General features: G+C 50.3%; 1 protein-coding gene across 1 annotated transcript; it reads right to left on the bottom strand.

Annotated features, from left to right (window-relative positions):
* Window positions 1-16,509: 16,509 nt before the first annotated feature.
* Window positions 16,510-17,930, bottom strand: NOG (noggin). The gene has a single exon (XM_079905091.1). It carries the CDS (start codon window positions 17,807-17,809, stop codon window positions 17,111-17,113), a length of 699 nt encoding a protein of 232 aa, XP_079761217.1. The 5' UTR covers window positions 17,810-17,930; the 3' UTR covers window positions 16,510-17,110.
* Between the last annotated feature and the right edge of the window lie 7,703 nt (window positions 17,931-25,633).

Genomic DNA, 25,633 nt, shown 5'->3' with positions numbered 1-25,633 from the left:
ATAGTAAAAAGAATTGGAGAGTAAAGGTATTTCTCTGTATCAGCAGCACAGTCCAGAGGAGAGAGATACAACTTGGTCCTTCGAAAAGAGTAGTGGATTTGCTTGTGATGTGTTTCACCAGGTCCTGCCTTATAAACATGATGATGATGATGATGATGATGATGATGATGATGATGATGATGATATAGCACTTGGCTATCTACGACACACTTCCACACACGGTTATTATTTTCAATTCCCTGAGTTGACCATGCACTCTCTTACTTTCTGGCCTCTGTACAATATTGTTACTGCTGCCTGGAATATTTCTCCCCTCTCTTTGCCAGACTAACTACTTATCCTTCAACATCAGTTCAGGTATCTAGTTCTCAGGGAAATAGTTCCTGACCCACTCTACTCTCAACTTGGATGAAGAGCCTTTCTGAGTTTTCTGATCCCATCACTCATGTTGTAATTGCCTGTAATTTATCTGTATCTTCCCATCCTCATTCCATGACAGCTGGTGTTGACTCTTATTCATCTTTGGACTTCCAGAGCTGCTAGAACAAGGCTAAGCACATGGATAGTGCTAATGGATATTGCAGTATGAATGGATGAATGAATGAATGAATTTGACTTTTAGGACAATTGCATCAGGAAGGTAGATAGGGCTGGAAGACACTGGACAGATGGCCCAACCCAGCTCTCCACCTCAGATGTAGGAACCAAAACCCCCAAATTAAATACGAATCCTGAAGGCACTCTGCCTATTAGTGGCAGAGCCACATTAGACACAGCCCTTTGACTGGTTCAAAACTGTTCTTTCTGTCTGTTCTGAGTCTGGTCTCCAAGCAACCTCAGGATGATGTTAGATATTTAGGCACCTTGTTCTTGGGCTGGGAACACTCCAGACAGTAGTCAAGGTTATGTCATGGAAAGGACACTGAGGTTATCCTTGACTCCTCCCCTCTCCCCTTGACTCTCCAGAGCCAATCAATCACCAAGACCTGTCAATTTTACCTCCCAAGAAGTTCTTGCATCAACTCTCTCCTCTCCATCCCTAATCTTTCTATGACAAAAGACTACTCAATCTCAAGCCCAGACATTGCCGAGTTTTACTAATTGAGCTCTTCTTCTGATCTACCCTCTACATGATAGACAGAACTCTTCAGTGGCTTCCAGTGAACGCTTCCATGATTTCACATGAGAGTCCCCTTCACATGAACCCTTCAATGGCTCCCAATGGCCTTGGAGAGAGTCCAAATTCCTGAGTGTGGACTCCAAGGCCCTCCACTGCATGGCCCCTGACTTCCACCAGAGTTTTAACTGCCCCATCATTCCCAGGCACACTCTATGTGAACTGTACTGTATAGAGTTCACACTGAACTGTACAGAGTTCCCAGTTCACACCAAGCTATTTCAGATCCCCATGCCTGTGGTCATGTCATTCTCCCTGCCAGGAATGCCTCTTCTCTTTTTGCTTGACTCACTCATACTCATCCTTTGACTTGTTGAAGCTCCTGTGCTGGACCAAGAGCTCAAACAGCAACATTTGCCCACCTCAAGGTCAGAGACCAGTCCTGCCACATCTCCATAGCTCTAGCACCTGGCTTAGCAGGTACGTAGCAAAAGTATATTGAATTAGACTGTACTAAGATTTAAGATAGGAGTTTTAATCCTATCCTCTTATTAGCTATGTGGTCTTGAGCATATCATTTCCCCTCTTTGGACCTCAGTAGATATATATTATGTAACTACCATGTGTAGACCTGATAAAAAGTTTAATTTCCTCCATTGTGTAATGGATCTAATCTTTAAGATCCCTTCAAATTCTAAATGATATGGTTACCACATCAATTCCACAGGCATAATATTACCCCACTGTCATGCAAGATAGTGTCTAAACGGTGGCTTGGGGTCAGGATCAGCTGTAGCATGATGGCCAAGAAATCAGACTTCACATCAGGTGAAGAGGTTGTGAACAACTGATTGGTGTTTTCTTAGAGACTCAGTTTCCTAGTCTGAAAAAATGGTGGTGATAAAAGGCCTACCTTGGGTTGATGGGAGGATGGAGTGAGATGCTCTGTGTGATGTGGTGTGTGGACCCTCTCGTGGTGTGTGGACTGACAGGATCTGAGAACTGCAGAGAATGGCTCTTAGTGACCTGTCTCATGTGATAGCATATCGCAAGAGCTGCGAGGTTCAGCATCTGATTGCTGGTGCAAGGTATGCATTCTGCGATTCCAGACTTACAAGGACTGGGCTCAAATTTTCCATCCGGGGAACTCACCAGCCAGAAAGGCTGGAAAAATAGCTAGCTGCCCTTAGTCATAACATACCACAGGGGCTGAAGACCCCAATTAGCCTCTCCAGCGCCCATGCCTGGGGAAGGCTTGTCTGGCCCAGCCAGGGGCTTGGGTTCTTTCATTCTCTCCATCCTAGACAGGGGGTTGTTTTAGTTGTTTGTTTTTAAAGTGGAGGTTCTCTAACCTCTTCCCCTTTGCCTCCTCCCTTGGGAAACTGTCCCATTGACTTTTGGGTGAGGCTAGCCCAGCCCTCCGAATGAGGGATCAAGAATGATCTCTTTTTTTTTTTTTTTTTTTTTTTTGCGGTACGCGGGCCTCTCACTGTTGTGGCTTCTCCCGTTGCGGAGTACAGGCTCCGGACGCACAGGCTCAGTGGCCATGGCTCATGGGCCCAGCCGCTCCGTGGCATGTGGGATCTTCCCAGACCGGGGCACGAACCCGTGTCCCCTGCATCGGCAGGCGGACTCTCAACCACTGCGCCACCAGGGAAGCCCCTCAAGAATGATCTTGATCAGTCTTGATCAGCGAGACAAGGGGATGGGAGAAACAGCAACTATGCCACCTCCTCATTGCTGCTGGGGTGTGTTGTCATGGATACCGAATGCAAGGAAGCAAAAGAAGCAGAAGAAAAACAAAAGCCACAGTATGTGTGTATGTATATGTCTGTGTGTGTGCCTGTGAATGCTTGCACACTCCTGCAGGAGAGCTAGAGAAAAAGGGAAGGTGGTCATTTCAGAGGAGGCCTGACATTTTAACGATTGGGCTGAAATGGTCCAAGGTGGATTAACATTTCCATTCACTATATGAGGTGACCCCTACATGAGGCTACATGGTCAGAACGGGTCCCAGAATCTTGGTTCCTGTCTTTCTTCTTCTCGTTCCTTGCTATTTGCCTCAATGCTATAGAATGCTCTTCTGAAGAGCCCACATGTGGCAGGCCTGGTGCTAGGCTCCTACATTTCTTACTTGCTTTCATCCTTGCTATACCCCTGCAGGGTAGATTTTGCTACTCCTATTGTACAGATGGGGGGAGTTAAGGAGGTTAATGGTGTAGGCTGTGAAGTCAGGACGTCTGAGTGAATCCCAGGTCTGCCTTTCCCTCGCTGTGTAATCTTCCACGCTGCTGTGTGTCCCAGTACTCTCACCTGTAAGCAGTAGTACCAGCTCCTCACTTAGGGATGAGGATGCTTAGTGCAGGGCATGGTAAGTGCCCAATAAATGACCGCTGCTGGCACTGATTTTTCTCAAGGACAAGTGGTGGGGAAGGAAAGAGTTTTCAATTCGTTGTGACTGCACAGCACCTACCATGAATGGAGCAATAACATTACCACGGTTTCGCTCCTGTCGGGGTCGGAGAAGGACTGACAGGATTAGAGCTATGTTCTCCGAGCCGGTTGCCAGTCCAGATCTCTCTCACTCTAAAACTTGACCTCTACCTGCTCATCACATTCACCTGACTCAGATGCTGGGCTGATTTTCCCAGCCTGGGGAGGGTCGTGCCTTTGGCAACATTCAGAGGAGTGGCAGTGGCTGGTCTCTGAGAGCCAGACTGTACCTGGCAGGGAGGAAGGGGCTCATCCTGGAAACATCCCGGGCACTGTCCTTTCAGCACCTCCAGCCCTCTCACACAGCTCCCAGGGCTTTGGAGACTTGAGGAGTGTCTCTCTGACATTGTGGGCTAATAGGTCTAGCTATTAACTAAATGCTTCATTCAGGAACACAGAAAAAAGATAATCACATTGAGTGTTTTTGAAAAATCTTGGGAGGATATCTTGGCATATCATGGGTATCACTAGGTTCTAGTCTCAGCTCCAGAGCTAACCAGCTTGGTTACTTTGGGCAAGTCTCTGCACCTCTCTGGGCCTTGGTTTCCCAACCTCTAATGTGAGAGGGCTGGAACAATGACAGTCACTTTGCTCTAATGTCCCTTCCGCACTGGTCTTCTATGACTCTGGCCTCAAGTTGCTCCTGGTTTAAATAGGCTGCAGTTCCTCACTGTTCCATCTTTTGTCAAACCTGCTCCTCACAAGACAGCAGCCTTGACACAAGAGTATCCCTACCTGGTGTTCACAGGCCTTTCCAGTGAGACACCAGTGATCTCTGGGTTATCTCTCCCTGCTTTCCTTCTCTGGGTGGGGACAGGCTGAGTGCTGTTTGGAGAAGCACATGTTAATAACAGCAACTTGTGTTTGCTCAGGGTTTTAGAGCTTACAAAGGCATTACTACTATCAGTCACACAGCTGGGATGGGGTAAACAGCTTAGGTTCAACTTCAAAGTCTCTACTTTTTTTTTTTTTTCAAAGTCTCTACTTTTAACAACCCCACATTACCTATGTCTTCAAAAGATCTCCTTAAGTTGGAGTTGGAATTAACTGATGTTCATTAAACAAACCAACACATTCTGTTTGGATTTGATTTAAAAAGAAAAAACTGGAACCCCTTCTCATATCCAGTTACTCAGTTACTCATTCACCATATGTTTATCAAATGGTTAGTACGTGTCAAGCACTATTTTGGATAACATAGTTGGAAATTAGAGTCAAATACAGCAGCTGCCCTCAAAGGGCTTCGAAATCCGGAGGTAGCCACATATGGGTTCATCCCAACTTATAAGCACTGGACTAATGTGGTGAGACACAGTATGCAAGATTGGAAAGAGCATGGGTTTTGGAGTTTGAATCCTAGTTTTGAGTCATGGTTTTGCCACTAACTAATTAAGAGTCCGTGGGTAAATCACCAAATGTCTCTGAACCTATCAGTAGTAATATATCACTTAGGATCTCTGTGGGCGTTTAAATGATATAATGCACATAAAGTACCTAGGACAGTGTCTGTCACACATGGGCAGTTAATACCTATTTATGATTATTATTAATCATCAGCACTGTGGGAGGGCAAAGTATGGCTTGACAATTCCACCCTGGCCAAGGACTGAGGAGGTACCATGTGGGCTGCGCCCTGAAGTATGAGTAGGTCTTTCCTAGGTGGAATCCTCTTTGTGGTGATGGGACAAGGGTGGGGTGGGACCATTTCAGGTAGAGCAGATGGTGTAAGAAAAGTGTCAAAGGGCTGACAAGTTCGGGCAGCCATGAACAAGTTGGTGTGGCTGGCTGTTGGGGTTAGGGTAGAACAGAAAATGGAAGATTATAGTGGAAGGGAAATTGGTGTCATAGACTGTAAAGGACCTTGGGAGCCATGCTAAGGAAGTTAGTCATGGTTCTATGGCTAAAGGGGAGACCCTGGAAGTTTGGAGTGTGTGCTAGGGAAATGGCAATGCAAGTGGCACTGTTGAAGATGGGACAAGGCTGGAGGTGGAGAAATTGACTATTAGGGTATTCAAAGGCACAGACAAGAGATGACAAGGGCCTGAGCGATATATAACTCATGGTGAGGATGAAGAAGAGAGGATGGGCAGAGAGTTAGCTCGAGAGGTGCTGGCAGATACTCTGTTAGCGAGGAGAGGACGCTCACAAGAGGTAGACCAGAGTTTTTTGTGTTTTTTTGACCATATACTTGGGTGAACGGTGGGGCCATTACTCAGGAATGAGAAAACTGAAAACTGATTAGAAGGTTTAGGAATAACGTTAGGATTCAGCTTTGAACCTGTATTTGATGTGGTGAAGTCTGGAAGGCAGCTGGCTCTGCAGGTACGGAGCTTAGGAGAGAAGTCTGGCCCAGGGCAGAGATCTGGGTGTTGGCCTTCCAGGTGTGGTAGCTCCCACTGTGGGAAGCCCAGGGTTTCCCCTCAGGCAGTTCTATGCAGGGAGAAGAGGAGAGTTGACCAGAACTCTGGGGTGCATCAATCTCCAAGGGTCCAGCCAGAAAGAGGAATCACACTGAACATGTCCCCAGGAGTCCCAGTGGGCAGGAGCCACAGCACAGGGCCTACCTATGGTGCTTGCTTTCTAAGGGAAGAAGGAAGACGCAGCAGAGCCCAGGCCCTTGGGCAACCAGCCTTGGAATGTGGTCTTTGGGGAAGCTGTCCAACCTTGGGGTGAGAGGTACTTGAGTCCACGGCTTAGTTCCCAGCAGCCCCACACTCACGTCAGCATTTCTCCATTTGTCTTGGTCTCTAACCTGAGGTTTGACCTTGACCAGGTCACTTCACCTCTCTGGGCCTCAGCTTCCTCATTTCCATGGTGGTGGTCACAGGTAGACAGATGCTCTTTAAAGCTCTCCGTTCCCTGATATTACATGCTGACCCTTCTGGAGGCCTTGGCCCTACCTGGGTAGGATTGTCTCTGTCCCTGAAATGAGGTGAGAGTGACACCAGTCAAAACTGTTTCTGGGAGCAAGTCACTTCTGGGTGATTCCTGCCAATAACTAGAAATGAGGAATTTCTAGAATTAAAACAAATTAGGGCTAATTTACCTGGGCTGAATTCCTCTCTCTGTTCATGTGAAACAAATTCCCTGGTCTCCCAACTTCCCTTCATCCTGATTTAACCTTTTCTCTCAGCTTTGCCTTTGGTCACTGGTTTTCCTCCTCATTTACTCTTTGGCTTATAATTTATAAACAATAACAGTAAAAGCTACTGGCCCTAAATATACAGCCTTTTCATCAGTGGAGAAAAAGAAGAATCCATTGGATTCTTTCCCCCCCAGGTGTGGACCTTGCAGAAATGAAGACCTGGGCAAGTAGCTTGTCACTGGCTCTGGGTGGTAGGGCATTCAGCTTCTGTCCTGACTCGGAGGGGCACTGCACAGGCCCTGGAATTGGGCAGAGGGAAGGAAACCACCATTAGCTGGGCTCCTACACCCCACATGGAGCTACACGTATGGAACACACTAGAACACCCTAACAACCTGGTAAGGTACATGTCATTATGCCCATTTTAGACTTGTGGAAGCTAAATCTCAGGGAGGTCAAGCTAATAGCCATAGACCAAGATTCAAACCCAGGCTGGTCTCACTCCCAAGTCCAAGATTCCCTCTCCACCCCCACATCAAACTCCTTTCTCTGGTAGAAAGGTTTTTGCTTCCAGGGCACGTTCTTGTACAGCTAAAAATTCTGGCTGTGCCCCCCTGTGCACTTTGAAAGTGATAATGGATGTGAAAGTGGTTTTAAACTGTAAAGCATTAGGTCTGAGTTAGTCATTGTCTAATTTTATTATTCCCTGGGCAGGGAAAGATCAAGTTTTAACTGTCCAGCAGATAAGGTAATCTCTCCCATTTTTAAGGATTTCAGATATGGGGAAAGGTGACTCTTCCACCCACGCCTGAAGAGTCTTAGAATTTTCTCTATGGAATCACTCAATGCTATCTAGCTCCTGTTGGGAAAGCCGTTTTGGGGGGGGGGTGGATTCCCTTTTACTGGGCGCATCCTTGATTTGCTAAGTGTTTATCTGGCAACTTAGCTATCCTTCCCCACATACTCCAGTAGCAGGGACCTTGGGCATCAGTAGCCTGGGAGTCGCCATAATCCCCAGAACTGATAGCATCATCTGAACAGCCCTGGCTCTCTGCTCTGTATCACACACTGGGACACATTCTTAAATTTTCCTTGGATCACTATTTAACTGGAGCTGAACTTTGAACTCCTGGTATCCTCAGAGTCCCAGATAGAACCTGGCTAATATCAGGAAGGTTATCAATTAATGTTTCTCAATTTATTCAGTGTGGTCATTCATCCTTATATATATTGATCCATATATATATATATATATATATATATATATATATATATATATATATATATATATATGTATAGAGAGAGAGAGAGAGAGAGTCTGTATGGGCCCCAAACTGCACCAGTGCCCAGGAATACCATGGTGAGCAAAATGGCGGGAGGTGACAGTCTACTGGAAGAGACAGAGCATACAAATAAATGCAGATTATAAATACTAATACAAGTTGTGACATAGCCTATGAAGAAAAAGTCCTGAGAGCTGAGAGAGCATGGAGAGAGGGACCTGACCTGCTTTCCGTAGGGATGGGATCTAAAGGACAGGGTGGCATTTAGGGGTCCTGGTGGCAGAGAAGGCATACCAGACTGAAGGTTTAGCATGTGCAAAGGTCCTGAAGCAGCGGCGAGCTCAGTGTGTGAGTGAACACACATGAGAGACTGGGTGGCTGGAACACAGAGGCAGGGGGAGAGGGGCCTCAGTCGGGTAAGGATTCTGGCCTTTATCCTCAGAGTGATGGGAAGCCATTGAGAAGTTTTAAGCAGGGGAGTGACAAGACCACATGTGTGCCTTAAGGTCACTTGGGCAACAGCGTGGAGAATGGATTGGAGCTGGGGCGAGCATAGAATCAGGGAGACTGGCTGGGATTATGAACTCAGAGAGCACTAAACCCCTCTGCTTCTCCCAGCAGCCCAGCAGAGAGCTGAGTGCTGTTTGGATCTGGGCTCCACCACCAGCTCGCTGTGCAATGTAGGGCGAATCACTTAAGCTTCCTGTTTTCCCCACATTTCCACATCTGTAAAATGGGGGAAGAACTATTTCCCTCGCTTGACTAATTTCTTTTCCCTTAATTGAATACACTGAACACCAGTCGGGAATCCTTTACAACCTGGGCCGGGAAGAGGTTGCCAAGCCCAGTCGCTGCAGGGCCTGTTTGACTGGGCAGCTGCAGACCACCTTATCTGCCTCAGCCTGATTCCATAGACGTACTGAACAGTCTGCAGATGTGTGGTTGGTTTCCCAGTCCCAACCAGGGGGAAAGAGCAGCAGCTGGATGTCCCGTTACCGGTGACACCAGCGACTCCTGCCACCATCAGGAAGGAGCTCGGTGAGCATCTGTCCTTTCCTCAACTTCTGTGAGCTTCAGCCTTCCTATCGGTAAAACAAGCCTATGCAGATTGATCCTTCCAGGCAATATTTGTGAAGCGCTGCTCCTGGTCAGGGACTAGGCTCTGGGGACATTCAGACAGACCGATTTCCTGCCCTTGGGGGCGTTCACGTCTCATTGCACATAAAATTATGGACGTGAAAGTGCTTTTAAAATTCTAACACTGTTTATACTTAGAACAACTCTAAAGGGAGGGTTGAACTGGAAATATGGAGATATTGCTTCTGGCGCTAGTTCTATTCCAAAGCAACTGGACCTGAAACAAGTCCATTGACCTCGAGTTGACAAGTCTTAGTTTCTTCAGTCAAATGAAGGAGTGACATTTAAGGCCATCCCACTTTATATGTTGTAATTCTATCTATCCTTGAAATCTGAATCCCCTTCCCAAATTCTGTAGCTGATTTCCTTTAGGACTTCCTTTTTTTCTTATTTCAAAGACTCAAAACTTGCTTTTGACTTTCAGTCTCCTCCTTCTATTGAGTCCAGGAGCCTCCAATGCATAACACCTACAGTGGTCCTGGCAGGGAGTATGATGAGTGAAGCATGCCGTCGGGAAAGGTGAGGACTGTGGCAAAGGAGAGGGGGCTTGTGCAATTTAAAGGGGAGAGCTTCTTCTCAGCTCCAACAAATTATTCTTTTATGCAAAGAGGCAGGCCGGATCAAAGTTCCATTTTCCTTTAGAACAGCTCAGTTTTGTCCTTTTCTCTCCCTTCCCCCCTGATCACACTGTCCTCCAAAGATAGACAGTAGCAGTCTCTTATGTGGTCTCCCAGCCTGCACGTTTACCTTTCTAATCTTCTTTTACACAAACCTAAGCCAGAAGAATCTTCCCACTTCATCCCTTGCTCGGGAACCTACAATGGCTCCCTGTGGACCCCAAGTCAGTTCACTGCACTTTACCTAGGGTTTACTGAACACTTACCAGGACAGGCATTGTACTGGATGCTGTGGAGAGGCTAGACGCATGAGTTACAATAAACAATTCTGTCACTTAAAAATCTCATGGACTGGGACAGGATTTAACGTTTGTTACTGACCTTAGAATCTGATGAAAACGACAGACTTTCCTCCCAGAAAAAACACATACACATATAAGTAACTGCAAATTATAAATACGAACTACAGACTGTGACACATCCTATGAAGAAAAAGTCCTGAGAGCCAAGAGAACATGGATAGAAGGACCTGACCTGCTTTCCAACCTGGACACCCATCTTCTAAGCACCACAAGTTAAGAACCCCCTTCCTCAAGAAAGTGCAGCGCTGAGGGCTAAGTGTGATGGAGAGAAGGGGGATGATTCATTCCAGCCAAGGAAGCCCTAATGGAGGAGACATGATGCCCCTTTGAAATCACACAGTCCTGGATTTGAGCTTCCACTCACTAGATGTGTGTCCTTGGGCCAGTTATTTAACCTCTCTGAGCCTTGATTTCCTCATCTGTATAATGGCACCAATGCTCCTCATTTCTCAGTGGAGAGGAATTAATCAACGTGAAACACCGGCTGGTAGCATCACTCAAGGAGTGTCAGCACCTTCTTTGCCCCTTGGCCTCTCCCAGGTTTGCCTGTGCTCCTTTCTTCATATCACTGTCAAATGCAAATATGGGGCTTCCCTGGTGGCGCAGTGGTTGAGAGTCCGCCTGCCGATTCAGGGGACACGGGTTCGTGCCCCGGCCCTGGAAGATCCCACATGCCGCGGAGCGGCTAGGCCTGTGAGCCATGGCCGCTGAGCCTTCGCGTCCAGAGCCTGTGCTCCGCAATGGGAGAGGCCACAACAGTGAGACGCCCGCTTACCGCAAAACAAACAAACAAACAAAATAATAAAAGGTTAAAAAAAAAATGCAAATATGTTTGGCTCTATCAGGACACTTCTGTCTGCTGGGAAAAATCCTACTGCTCCCAAGCCGTGCTTGTTTATCCCCGCCCTCTTTCTTTTGCCCTGTCTCTACCATTCATTCACTTATTCATTCACTCACTCATCTTGATTATAGACTGAAATATTCTCCAGGCTTCTCAGATTCCTCTCTCTTCTGGACAAGCCTAGAACCTCCCTGTGTGTGTGTAGGGGAGGGGTGAGGGTAGGAGGAAGCTCTTCCACCTTAGATTCCTCTTCTGTGCATGGCCCCTTGCAGGCCTGAAACATCAGGGGTCTTTCTGGCATCTCTCTCAGTCCCCACATCCAATCAGTCACCAAGTCCTCTTCAGGCTTCTGGCAAATGAGCTTTGTGTTAATTGGCATTGATATTTCTCAGGTTCAACTCTTGTTGATTCTTTCTGGACCTCCCCAATTTCCTCCTTAATGAATTTCCCAGAAGCCGTTATTATCCCATTTCCAATCCATCCTGGACGCTGGCACCAAACTTAAATTGAAAATGACTGTACTGGGCTTCCCTGGTGGTGCAGTGGTTGAGAGTCCGCCTGCCAATGCAGGGGACACGGGCTCGTGCCCCGGTCCGGGAAGATCCCACATGCCACGGAGTGGCTGGACCTGTGAGCCATGGCCGCTGAGCCTGCGCATCCAGAGCCTGTGCTCCACAACGGGAGAGGCCACAACAGTGAGAGGCCCGCGTACCGCAAAAAAAAAAAAAAAAAAATGACCGTACTTTTAAATTTTTGTGTCTGGGACATACAACACAGAGCCTAGCCTATAGAAGATGATTGTGGTAGATTAAAGATGGCCCCTGATTCTTTGCTATTGCTTCCATTGAGGGGTGATGTCTAATTCCCTTCCCCTTGAATCTGGGCTGGTCTTAGACACTTGCTTAACCAACAGACTACAGCAGCAACAAGGTCATGGGACTTCTGAGGCAATTTCATAAGAAGTCTTGCAGCTTCCATCTCAATCTCTTGGAATGCCTTCTCTTAGAGTCATGGGCTGCCATGTAGGAAGTCCAACTATTCTGAAGCCACCAGGCTGTGAGAAGACCCAAGCCACACGGAGAAGCCACTTGTAGGAACCCTAGTCAACAGGTCAGCAGAGCTCCCAGCTGACAGCGAGGGGCTAGAAGCCATTTTGGGAGTGGATCTCCAGCACTCAGCTAACCCCATGAGTATCAGAGATGAACTGCCCATCCGCGCCTTTCCCAGATTCCTGACCCACAGAATCATGAGCAAAATAAAATGGTTATTTGAAGATTGTTAGTTTTGGTGTAGCTCGTTGCATACCAGTAATAACCCGAACAGTGCTCAAAACCTTTCTGTTGAATGAATAAATAATTCCTTTGCAGTAGTGCACTAATGGTGTCCCTGCCCTATTTGAGAGCTCTTCATGGCTCCCTATTGCCTGAGCAATAACGTTTTGTGCCCTTAGTTGGCGTTCAAGGTCCTCCAGAATTCGTCTTCAGCCTGCTTTTCAGACCTTATTGCCCACTCTCACTTGGTGTGGATCCGTCCTATACTAAAGTTTGTTCGAGCTGTGTCCCAAAAACGCAGATATTTTTCCAACATCATGTCTTTGCTTATATAGACTGCTTTCTCCTCCTAAATGCCCTTTCCTCCCATAAACCCACCTCAGTAGGTCCACAGTCAATTTGTCCTTAGAGATGTGAGTCAGATGCCTCCTGTGGCTTCCCAGGCCAGCGGGGAGCCCTCCTCTTTCTGGCCCAGGTTTGTCTGCTGGTTTGTTTAACTCCTCTTTCAGCACTCACCCTGTTCTTCATTCCTTACCTCCTCTATTGCATTGGAAGCTCCTTGTGTTTGGGGAGGGGGTGAGGGAGAGAGGTCCTGGCACATAACAGGGTGCACAAAAATGTTCGGTGTGGCTTCCCAGGCGTGAATCCCTACAGAGCTTGAGTTGAGACTGGACAGTACGTAATGTGGCACGTGGTGTCTCCCAAGCCAGGTGTATGTGTGGTTGAAGGGAGGAAGGATATTTAGAAGAAACATAGGCTTTAGCATAAGCTCAGATTTTGAGCCATAACCATGCCGCTTACTGTGTGGCTTTGGGTGAAATGCTTAAACTCTCTGAGCTCCAGTTTCCTTATTTGGGAACTAGAGACTTTGGATGAGAATGTGTATAAACGTGCTCAGCGCTTGGCACATTGCAAGCCATTAATAATTGCTTGCTGAATAGATGCGACAGAATGGTTGATCAGCTTCCTGATGATCAGTTACAATTATGTCAATTTGGGAGAGAACTTTCCTTCAACCCCCCCCCCCCAATAAATAAATATTGAAGAAAAAACAAACAAAGAAAAAGAGAACAGTGTAGAGGCACAATGGAGACCAGTGTAATCTTCAGCAAGTTCCCACTGAGGTCTCAGTCTTCTCATCCGTAAATTGAGCGGTGGTCATTGGAATCTAAGCTCCCCTCCAGCTCTGACATTCCAAGAGCATTAAAGAAAAAGGATGAATCACCCCTTCAAAATACCAGTATGGGCTGGGCCCTCCCCCGGTCGTCCCCATCCAGCACAGCCAAGAGCTCTTAATACACAGCCAGCTTCCTCTTGCAGCTGCCACCAAACTTCAACCCCCTTTCCCAGGAGTCTCAGAAGCAAGACTGATAATGGACCCCTGGCCTTCTCCATCTCAACAGGGAACCAGATCCCATTCCCAGACTCTGGGGGCCAGAGGGTCCTCCCCTAAGGGGGCTGGCTTTCTGTGGACATTTGGCCTCAGTATGCTTGTGCATCAAGTGTCAGGATGCTGGAAGGGCAGAAGGAAGGAAAAAAGGGAAGAGTTGAAAATAGAGGGTTGATGAGTGAATTCCTGCAGTCAGGGCAGGAGGGCTGGGGTGCTGGGAAACCTTGCCTTTCTCTTCCAGGATTTTGAAAAAGTTGATGTGTCTGTATCGGTAATGGTTATAAATCTCCATTCGGGGGACGCGTGGTCCCTCAGCAGCTGCATAAGTTCATAGACACAGGCTGTCAAAGCCTCAGAGGACGCCAAGATCAATTTTCCTCCTTACAGGAGATAGGCACTAGGTGACCGCAGAGGACAGTTTTCTTGCCTCTCTGCCCAGAGCTCTCTACTCCTTTCCGCGTTGATGCTATTATTAGTATTATCAACATTAATAATAAGGGAGACGCAACCGGCTGTGCATTAGTCACAATGTTCCAGGAGCCAGCACCTCCTTCGCTCTCTTGTGGGACTGGCTGGGTCCTGCTGGATCTTCCCTCCGTGTCCGGAACGGCCCTTTGAGGCTGTCTGTCCGGTGGTCTGTCTATTGCCGGTCACGTCTGCAGCCCGGGTCCTCCTAGCTCCCGCGGGCTCCCGCTCTGAAAGCCGAGAAGCTCGCCGGCTGCGAGCGGGTTTTCCAAGTGGGCAGGGGTGGGGAGGAGGGGCGGGCGGGCGGGCGGGCCAGCGGGCGGAGGGAGGAGGGGGCGTCGCGGAGGGGAAGACCTCGCATTGTAATCCAGTGACACTGCCAACATGGGGGTGGGGGGCGCTGGCCTCGGCGCGCTCTCCGAGTTTTGGCTGCCCGCCCAGCTGGGAATAACTCTCTTCGCATAATTCGCGTGTTTACCAGGCATGAAAATTCTTGCTTTCGGCTCCCCCCACCCCCCGTAAGCCCCCTCCTCTTCCCCTCGCCCCACCACCTCCGCCCCTCGCAAGTGAAACTCTGTCTAAAAAAATATTGGCCCGCGGCACAGAAAGTTTTGCATAAATTCATAAGTGATGAATGGCTGATTTTAACGTTATTTGGGTATTTGTCAGAACTTAACAAATATACATGGGGACGGCGGTTCATAAACTTAAACATCTCAATATCCCCTTTCTTCTGGAAATAAATTACGTTTGTTTGCCCGGCTTGGAGTCTTAAGGTAGCCGACATTAGGAATATTTTAAAAGCCATCATCCATCGAGCATGTCTCCCAGGCGCCAGGAAGATTAAATGAAAGAATCATAAGATGGAGGTCTTTAACTTTTAATCCTTTTACAATGAAGCCTCAGATAGTCGCGGGGGCAGGGTGCCCTCTCTGGGGGGAATAATGCCGTTATTCCTCGGCTCTCAGTTAATGAATACCCTAACGTCTGTCCCACGGCTGACGGAGGCAGCGCCGGGGAGGGGGCTCCGGCTCCCGAGCCAGGCTATTGAAATGAGGAGCCACCGAGGCTGCGTCGGGAGGGAAGAAAGCGCCCGGCTGGAGGGACAGGGCGGGCGGGGCCGGGGGCATTGAGACTGCGCCGGGGACCCAGCGCAGGTTTGAAATAATTAGCATAGATTCCCCGGGACTCCGGACTGGGGGTGGGAGGGGTGGGAGGGGGGGTTGGGACGCCGGGAGGGAGGCGCGGGGAGGTGGCAGGGGGGTGGGGAGGGAGCAAAGGAGAGCGACTTTGGAGTCCAAGATAAATAAAAGGAGCGCTGAGCAGTGTCAGGAAGCCGGCCCACGTGGAGCTGCGCGGACGGGCGCCACCGCGGACTGAGGCGGAGGGACGCACGCGAGTCAAGAGCTGGCCCCGAGAAGCTGGCTTTTTAAGGGGTGGGGTGGGGGTGAGGTCTTGCACATCCCTTTAAGGGGTAACACGTCTGTTGCCCCTCTGTAACCCAAAGCTCAAAGATGCAGATTCTGATTTCTCCTCCCTCCCCCACCCCCAAGTGGAGTAAGTGTCTAGAGAGGGGGGGACACCCGGTTCCCAACTGCAGATCCCAGTGGTGGCATTTTTCACCCAAATTCGGACTCCTCTGAAATCCTGACCCTCTGAGCCCTCCTTAGGTCCCAGGGGAGGAGGGAGGTGAGTGGCAAATCTCCCAGCTATCACCAGCAATTCTGGCTGAGGGCCTGGGATTTCAGGGGCTCAGACCTGCAGGATCCCTGAGGTTGCGTTGATTCCAATGGATCGCCTCAGCTAGCACCACCACAGCTTCCGGGAGTGCAAAGGGTTAACGCGGGCTGGATATTGAGGTGGGGGGGTGCGAGGCGGGAGGGGTGTCGGGATCTGGGTGGGCGCGCTCTGATCTCCCCCCCCATTCCTCGGGGGTCAAGTTTCAGCGGCACTCCGCCCCCAGGGTAGGTGTGAAAGACACGTGTCCCCATTGTGAAGGGCCTGTCAGGCAGGACAAAGCAGCCGCCCACCCTCCCCCCCGCCCCTCGGCCCAGCCTGGGGTCAGCTCCAGGGGGCCGGCTGGGTGTCGAGGTCACGATGGGCCCGAGCTTTGGTGACATAGGGAGAAAAAGCTGGGAGACTGGGCGGAGGCCACGTGATGCTCAAGTGAGGAGTTTGAGAATAGCTCCCCCCCACCCCCCGCCCCAAGAAAAACTGAGCGGTCACTTCCATCACACCAGAAGACGGGATGAGCCCCTTCTCCCAACAGGCATAGTAAGCACAGCGGCACCCCCAACCCGCCCCTCCCACCCCTCACCCCCCCCCCCCCCCCCATCAATCACCAACACAGAGAATCGCAGTGTCGAGCGCAGTCGATTTTAGTGGTTTTCTTTAATCCTGCTCTGCACTTCTTTCTCATTTACTACACGGGATATTATAAAGAATAAATAGCAGATACTCTTAATTTACAATGATTAGTCATTCCATTTGTTCTCTATATTTACAATAACTGTAAAATAACATTGAACTCTATAGCTTCTTCGAGGTCCAAGGAAAACCAAAACACTTTCCGAAGAATGGAAAATAGCTTTTTAAAAGTCCTTCTACAAAAGTTCTCCCCTCTCTTTGTACTTTAAGAAAAAATAACATTTCCCCCCTGCTTCGCCACGCGAAGGGCACTGGAATATAAATAGCAGGTTAACATTATTAGCAACAACCAGAATAAGTCTCTCTTTTCTCTGTTCTTTTTTTTTTCCTTTTGCTTAAAAAATTTTTAAAAATACAGTAGAAGCCGGTAACTTTTAACGTATAATACTGACCTTTTAATAAGTAAATTAAAACTGGGACCGTATATACATACACATATACATTCCTACACAGTTAAACAGTGCATTACATGAACCAGAAAGCTAGGTCTCTGTAGCCGGAAAAAAAAAAAAAAGTTCATTGAATCCCCTCGCGAGAGGGTGGTGGAACTGGTTGGAGACTGTGCGGGGGGCGTCGGTGGGGATCGATCAAGTGTCCGGGTGCGGGCAGGGGGCCCTGAGTTCTAGCATGAGCACTTGCACTCGGAAATGATGGGGTACTGGATGGGAATCCAGCCGCAGCGCTGGCCCCCGCGCCGCTGACAGCGCCACCGCAGCACCGTGAGGTGCACGGACTTGGACGGCTTGCACACCATGCCCTCTGGCACGGAGCACGAGCGCTTGCTGAAGCAGCTGCCCACCTTCACGTAGCGCGGCCAAAAGCGGCTGCCCAGGTCGTTCCAGGCGTACAGCACCGGGCAAAAGGTCTGCGACCACAGCCACATCTGTAACTTCCTCCGCAGCTTCTTGCTCAGGCGCTGCTTCTTGCCCGGGGCCAAGCCCTCGGAGAACTCCAGCCCTTTGATCTCGCTCGGCATGGCCCCCGACGGCCGCTGCCGCAGCAGCTGGTCCAGCTCCGCCAGGTCCTCGGCGCCCCCGGCCGCCACCCCGCCCCCGCCGGGCCGGTCCTCGGGGGGAGAGGTGGCCATGAAGCCCGGGTCGTAGTGGCCCCCGAGCAGCGAGCGCAGCAGCGTCTCGTTCAGATCCTTCTCTTTGGGGTCAAAGATAGGGTCCGGGTGTTCGATGAGGTCCACCAGGGGCAGGTTGTCGCTGGGAGCCGGGCGGATGTGGAGATAGTGCTGGCCGCCGGCCGGTGCCGCCCGCAGCCCCAGGACCACCACCAGGGCGTAGAGGGTGACCCCCAGGCTGGGGCAGCGCTCCATGCCTCCGGCGCGCGCCCGGGGCTGCTGCTTCGTCCCGCGTCCCCGGAGGAGAGCACGCCGAGCCCGCGGCGCCGCCGCGCTCCCCCGTCTCTCCGGAGGCGGCTCACCCGAGGCTGGGCAGGCGCAGGGCCGGCAGCATGAGTCGCCGGCAGAGCCCTTCGCACGGCGCCGGCTCCCACCGGGGCGGAAAAAACGCACACAAGTTGGCCGCAACTCCTCTCCCAGGTCTACTCGGGAAGGCGGCCGCGGCGGGGCATCCGAAATTACTCCAGGGCAACCGCGGGCGCTGGGGGCGCCGGCTGCTCGCTGCCTTCCCGGGCTGGCGGCGGCGCAGGGCGCGTGGACTGGCCGCTCTCCCCGCCTCCTCCTCTAGCTGCTCGTCGTCCGGCCGCTCTGTGCAGCGCCGCGGGCCGAGCCGGTCCTAGGGGCACTTCCCTCCGCCTGCTCGGGGCTCCGCGGCCGTCTCTGCCCGGCGGACTCCAGCGGCGGCGGCGGCGGCGGCGTCCGCGCACGTTGGCACCGGTTTGTCTGTCTCGCAGGGTCCAAGCCTTTAAATTTCCTGCACTTTCAGCTCCATCACCATGGAAACCACTGACTCTCTCGGCGTTGCCCCCTCCCCCTTCTTCCCCCCAAACAACAACCCCACCCCCCACTTCTCCACCCCCGAGGAGCCGGAGCCGCACAGGCTCCGGGGGAAGCTGCCTGCACTCGCCGCGGAGGCGGCGGCGGCGGCTTCGGCAGCGCCCGGGCTGTGCCCCGCCGGACCCAGATGCCCCGGGAAGCCGACAGTCCGGCTGCCCGCCGGAGCTCACAGGCGGCGGCGGCGGCGGCGGCGGCAGCGGCGGTGGCGGCGGCGGTGGCGCTTGGCAGGTCTCCGCGCAATTTTCTCTCTCCCCCACCACCCACCCCCCTTCTCCTCCTCCTGCAAAATGCACCGCCCCCCTCCTTTCTCCTGGGGCTCTAGGCGCCCCGCCAGGGCCAGTCCTGGGGAAAGCTCGCGGCGGCGCTGGAGCCGGGCTGGAGGGTGCAGGGCCAGTTTTGGGGGGTGCTCGAGGTGGGGCTGGGAGGATTCTCACTATCTGGGTACTCTGCACCGGTAAGGGAGCTGCGGGGAGGTGCTGGAGGCTCGTTTCTTGGTGCAGTTCAGTGCAAGGAATTTCTCCATGTGCATGAAGCTTTTTCCCCGGGCGCGTCTCGCCTTCCTCTCTCCCAGGCTCGGTCTAAGTCCCCTGCCCCTCCCCCCAGCGCGCGCGCACACACAGACACACACACACACAGACACACACACACACAGACACACACAGACACACACACACACACACAGACACACACACACACACACACACACACACACTGCGCCGGAGGAGTCCGGGAGCCGCAGCGTTGCGCAGCGTGATGTAATTCCTAGGAAGCTGTTACCCGGGCCCACAAGGGGGGTCCGCTCCTCACCCTCCTCCTCCTCCTCCTAGGCCGGGTCTTGCACCCTGAGTGGCCGAGCTGCAGGGGCGCGTCCGGCTTGCCTGCGGCTCCCCTAGCCGGCCTGGCTCCGCGCAGCTGCCGCTCGGCTCCCTGGGGGCGGCGCGCCCTCTGCTGGCCTGCAGCAAGCCCTGCACCCTGCGCTGGCGGGGTGGCCCTGCGAGGTGGGTTTGTCTGCTGTCCAGTCTGTCCAGCTCAGTTTCTGCTCTTGTGTCCGTGTCACTGTGTATGTGTGTGTTCGTTCTTGTGTGCGTGTGGGTGCGTGCGCGCTGACGGGTCTGTTCTGGCTCTTCAAAGATGAGCTGGCAGTAGGGGACCTGAGACCTGGCTGGGGTCCGTCCAGATAAAACTACGTTAACCTCGGACAAGTAACTTTTGTAGCACCACACACCTTACTTTCTGCATTAGTGACATAACTACATTACTCCTCCAGTTCTACCTTTCTGTGATTCTAAATAAACCTTCATGATGCTTTCTCTTCCAGAAGCAGTTTGTTCTTGATGGTAGATGGATATTGAAATGACACTTAAGGTTAATTTTCCTTTGGATGAAGAGCTGAATCCAAGCTTCAAAACTCAAACTCAGTTTCCTCTGTGGTGGATGTGACTGGAGTCTGGAAAACGCTGGAGAAGAGAGACTTGGTGTGGATGACTCAAGCATTCACAGCGTTCCACAGAGTGGAGTTAGGAGGTCTCGTTGTGACAGCCTAAATCACTCTAGTTTCTTTCCCCAAAGATCTGGTTTTTCCTTTCAACCTGTGCTCTCCCACCCCACCCCCACCCAACACACACAGAAATTTATCATCTGTCTAAGGAAGCAAACACACTTTGTTTCATGGCAGTCTTTCTGCAAAACGCCAGCAGTTGAGAGGGATGGCCAGTTTCAGCTGAAAACCTTTTCTTAAACTTTCGAGTCTAGACGATATCTAGAATTAGACAATTAAGGTAATGCCTACAAGAAAATCTTGCTTTAATGAATATGGGAGATAAGAACAACCAATTGGTTGTTTGAATTGCACTGATTCTGAAATAATGTGGGCCTAGAACCCAGCACACAGTAGGCTCTTAAACAGTACTCCTTTCTTTTTGATATGCTTTAGGGGGCTTGGCGCTGGTTTATTTTCTTAGGAAGATTAAATGTTCCAGAGCAGTTCTGCCACTGCTGTGAATTAACTAAGAGAATAATTTTTCAGTAAAGAGTTCAAAAGGCTAAATTCTAGCCCACCTCTCCTGAGATGGTGGGTTCCACTTAGTGACATTCTCTTGTGCTGTTTTCTATTCCATCAGTCTCCTCTCCTTTCCTTCAAATCACCTATTTTTGTTTGAAAACCAGATACTTCAGTCCTTTATTTAGGCGGGGTAGAATGAAAACAAACCATGTTAGACAATAGATTGGGTGACCTGTTTATAGAGTGTCCACTGGGTGAACACCATGGGAGGGGGGAAATGCAAAGGAGAAAGAAGTCCCAATCGATTGCTACCATCCAAGACATTGCAGTTCAGTTAAAGTGTATATGACAAATGTATGAAGAAAACATTAAATGGGTGTGTAAAAAAAAATCTATAAATTCCCCTAATAGCATAGACCAGTGTTTCACAACCATTTTAAAACCCATGCCCACTTTTGGTAAATATTACAGCTTCATGCTATCCTTTGAATGTTTGAAATTTTATAATACATTATGGTGACCCAAAAAAGTCAAAACAAGTATAATATAAGCTATACTCTGTTCAAACCACACTTACGCTTCTTCACTGTGGGGTTCTGAAATGCCCCTCTTGGGGAGCCTGCAGTCAGTCCCCCACTCCCTGCCGTACTAGGGTAGCTCATACACTTAGGTACTGTGTGAATCTGTGGGAATGCTGTTTATCAGAGACTAGGCAGTACTAATACCTTAATGGTAGAACTGAGATTTAGCTGGGCTTGATGAAGAAAAAGGATATATTTATCTGAGTAGGGAGAGGCAGCATATGAGTCTGCATAAAGAGGGGAAGCACACCGTATCAGAGAACAGCCAAAAGATCTGAGGTGTGGAAAATGGGGTAGTAAATGTCATAAGCAGGGAAGCTCAACACAAAGACAACCTTTGGACCAGGTGGATCTTGGTTGGAATTCTGGTCTTGCCACTCACCAGGTGGGCTACCCTCTCAACATAGGCATCTTAACTCCAAACTTTCCTTTCCTCATTTGTAAAACGGGGATAACACACACCCCTCAGAACTGTGTTATACATAGGAGATAAAGGATGCTGTGCTTAGCACAGCACCCAGGGCAGAGTGTATAGTGGGCAATAGACTTTCAACACATGTTAGTTCTTCCAGGAACTCCAACAGCCTCAATTGGCCCACCATCTTTGATTTGAGCCAGAGGGGCTCGAAGGGGTTGCGATGGCTGTTGGAATCACCTCCAACACCTTTGGGCCTGCTTTCTGTCCGCTCGGCATGTGTAATTGAGCTATTCTCCGTAGCTGCTGGCGTTCAGGAGTTTAGGGGAGGGGGACTGAAATTTCTTGGGGGACTCAACAGGCAACCCATTTCATGCTTCTGCCACTCTATTGATGAGGGAGCTTGACAAGCGGGACAAAGAGGGTGTATTTATTCAAAAGGAAGCTGTGGGGTGGGAGTGGGCCAAAGGAGGGATGGTTATCAGCTCAGCTCTCTGATCAGGTCCTCCCAGGGGCTGGGGTGAGATGGGGAGCAGTTGGATGTTAGTGGGGGTTGGCCAGGGGCTCGGGCCTTGGCAGCCTACGTGGGAAGAGTCTAGTGAACGAAGTGACTCTAGGTCCATTCTTGGTTATCTGCATCCCAGGATTCCGTCCCTGCAAGGTACTCTGTCAAGGGAAACTGAAGCAGTTTTTTTTTGTTTGTTTTTTTTTTTTGCGGTACGCGGGCCTCTCACTGTTGTGGCTTCTCCCGTTGCGGAGCACAGGCTCCGGTCGCGCAGGCTCAGCGGCCATGGCTCACGGGCCCAGCCGCTCCGCGGCATGTGGGATCTTCCCGGACCGGGGCACGAACCCGCGTCCCCTGCATCGGCAGGCGGACTCTCAACCACTGCGCCACCAGGGAAGCCCTGAAGCAGTCTTTTGAACCATGGCCTCGGCAACTCCAGGTGAAGGCAAGAGGACCTTATGCATCCTGAGGGCACTTAGGCATCTTTTCTTATTTTCAGCTGATTCTCAGAACAATTCGACAATCTTGTTTTTCTGGCCCTGGAAGCACAGACCTGAGGCAGCTGTGGGTGATGTGCAAAGGACATGGGGCTTGACTTTGGAAAACCCGAAACCTAGCAGCTGTGTGACCTCGGGTGAGTCACTTTACCTCTCTGGGGCCCCGTGACACAGAGAGGTCAAGGGAGCACGAGGCACCACAAAGGAGAAAACACGACAGTGGCCATCTTTTAGGCCCCGGATCATCCCAGGCACATGAAAATTGTGTCACCCTGTGATTCTGACTGTCTCTTGGGTCCCATAAATGTCAAATTTGATGGACTTCCTCTCAATGAGACCCAAAATGGCATTTTTGGACTTGACCCAACTTAGCAAAGTGAGGGAAACTCAGCCACAAGGCTTGTCACTTTCCTCTCCTGACTGTGGACGGAATGGGAGAGCGGAGGCTTCTAGGGCAGGAGGGTGGTGGGCTCCCCATTGCCTGCGGGAGGCTGTGGGAAACCTGGCCGGTTCAGGACTCTCAGCCAGGGTGGAGGCCAGTGCAGTTTCACCATAGGGTCTAAGTTTTTGAGTGTGATTTTTTTGGTGATGGGATTCCAGTTACAACAGTGAAGTTCTAACCAGCATAGGAAGAGGGGATAGAAGGGGAGAAAGAGGGGAGAATGGGAGGGAGATGACTCTAAATCGTGGGGCTGGGGTGGGGAAATGGGTAAATAAATGGGAAATACATTTCCAGGGATAGAGACAAAGCTAAAGGCCAAAGGAGGCAAGCGCTTTGCTCCAGCCCTGACAGCCCCTTCCCTTCCCCAGTCTGGTTCCCTCTCCGCCCGCTGCCCCCGCCCCGCCCGGCCGGCTCCACGCTGGGGAAGGGGAGCGACTCTGGAGCCCGGTGGCTCATTCATCTCCTGATAAACTGTTTATCTGAGTTTTAACGAGGGCGCCTCTCTTCCAGCCCTGGAGACAGAAGCCGCCTCGTGTTTAGCCTGCCCTGGTGTGGGGGGCCTGGGGGTGGGTGGAGGCAACGCTGGCGGGCCCATCTTCTGCCCTGGCGTCGTTGCCAGCACGCGCTGCCTCGGCCTCGGCCTTCGGCTCTCCTGGCTTGACGTTGCCTTTCCTGGTCTGGGGTCTGGGTCTCTCTGGACTCGAGGTTCTCATCCGGAAAGGAAATCTTTTTATCATTTCTCTCCATTCACTCGTGTGCGCGAGCACACACACACACCCCCACCCCCACACATACACACATACTTCCTCTCTAAACACATACATACGTAAATACATACATTTAGAAATCAAGGGACTTCCCTGGGGGTCCAGTGGAAGACTCCCCTTTCCAATGCAGGGGGTGCGGGTTCAATCCCTGGTCGGGCAGCTAAGGTCCCAGTACCTCTTGGCCAAAAAACCAAAACCTAAAGCAGAAGCAGTATCGTAACAAATTCAGTAGAGACTTTAAAGAAAAGGTCCACATCAAAAAATCTTAAAAAAAAGTAAAAATCAAACCCAACTTGGTTCTGCATTGTGGACTTTTACCATTTGTGACCCAATATTTCAAAAGGAAAGTGAATGGAATGCTACTGCTACAGCATGGGTAACACAGGAAAGGATTCTCCAAAGTGATGGAGGGGCTGTTCTGTGAAAAGGCAGCTGTCATCAATAAGAGAAACAAGCTCTAATTGTTCTAGGACTTGCTTCCCACTTGCCACCATTCACCCTTATGGATTCACACGGGTGCACACTTTACAGACACTGATGCATCTGTGCATGAGCATACCTCCCCTACCACAACACATACAGGAATGGGGCATACAAACAGACCAGGGTGCACTCCCATGCACACCCCCGCCTTTGCCACCCAGGCCAGAAGGGCTCCTGGAGACAGTCCCCCTTAGCCACCTACCATGAGGAATTTACACACAGCCTCCCCCCGCCCCATCAAACACACAAGCACCCATCTCAGCTTAGGCTCACGTTTCCCCCACATCCTCTCGTCCTGCTGCCTCAGATAGATGTTTATTGAGATAATATGGTCTAGCCTCCCTTATCCCCTCGAAGACTCAAGATAACAAGGAGACAGGAACTCAATGGAGTGAAAAATTAAGTGAAAACCTCCCCTATTTGAGTTGGGTGGGGTGTTCGCAGGCTCTGGCTACTGAATCCACCTAACACAACAGTCTCACATCTCTGCATCTTTTCCTAGCCCCTACCTCTGTCCCCTCACCAACCAAGTATTGGTGCAGCCTTGGAATGACTCACCATGACCACCTACTGTCATCCATCGGTCTTATTCCTCCACCTATTCACCAGGCATGTACCCTGATTCCAGACACTCTCAAAGACTGTTGGGGATGGGAAAAGAAAAATAAACCCAAGATTACAAGTCAGGACGTCAACTGCCACGATAAAGCACAGAAATGTTGGGGTGGGATGGAGGATCCAAAAAAACTCCTTAGGAAACTCAATGTCCAATGACAAATGGGAGGTCGCAGTCTAGTGAGGAGGGGACAGTGGCTGGATGATATCTGGGGCAGTGGGGGGAGGGGAACACCATCCGAATGCTGTGGCAAGTTGGCAATGCTGAGTGCTGGGGCTTGAGGACTAAAGGCTGGAAGACAAGGGGTTTATATAGTGAGCCATCAAGGGTCTTAAGCAGTTTCAAATCCAATTTGAATTTATACTTGAGTTTAGAAATATATGAAAGAAACTTTGGAAACCATATCAATATGATGATGATAGGTCCTAAATATTTTAAGACAGCCCCTATTAAAAAACAAAACCAAAACTTTATTCTGATCGAAGTCGAGGCTGTTCAGCCCTAGAACCCTGGCTTTTAATCTCTATGCAGGGATTATTTTATGTGTAGGGGAAAATCCCTAAAAATATGCCTATAAATCATTCACTGTAATGATTACCTGTAAAGAATTGGATAAGTTGGTGGGGTGAGGAGGGGAGTGAACCTTACTTTACGTTATTTGTATGTAAATCTGTTTAAAAAGAGAGAGAGCCGTCATAAAACATTTTTGTGTTTAAGGAAAAGTCAATGAAAGATTAAAATCAGTGAATTTAGTGGCAACAACTTGCCCCAAAGTAAGTGTCAGGCATGAGTAAAGCTGGAAATGGCATTTAAAGTTCTACGTGTTGAAAAGAGTTTTGAAGCCAGCACCAGGCTGCCGGGCAGGGCTGACTCG

The sequence above is a fragment of the Stenella coeruleoalba genome (genome assembly GCF_951394435.1).
Source record: "Stenella coeruleoalba genome assembly, chromosome: 19".
NCBI lineage: Eukaryota > Metazoa > Chordata > Mammalia > Artiodactyla > Delphinidae > Stenella > Stenella coeruleoalba.
This window is presented reverse-complemented; position numbering and strand designations above follow the sequence as displayed.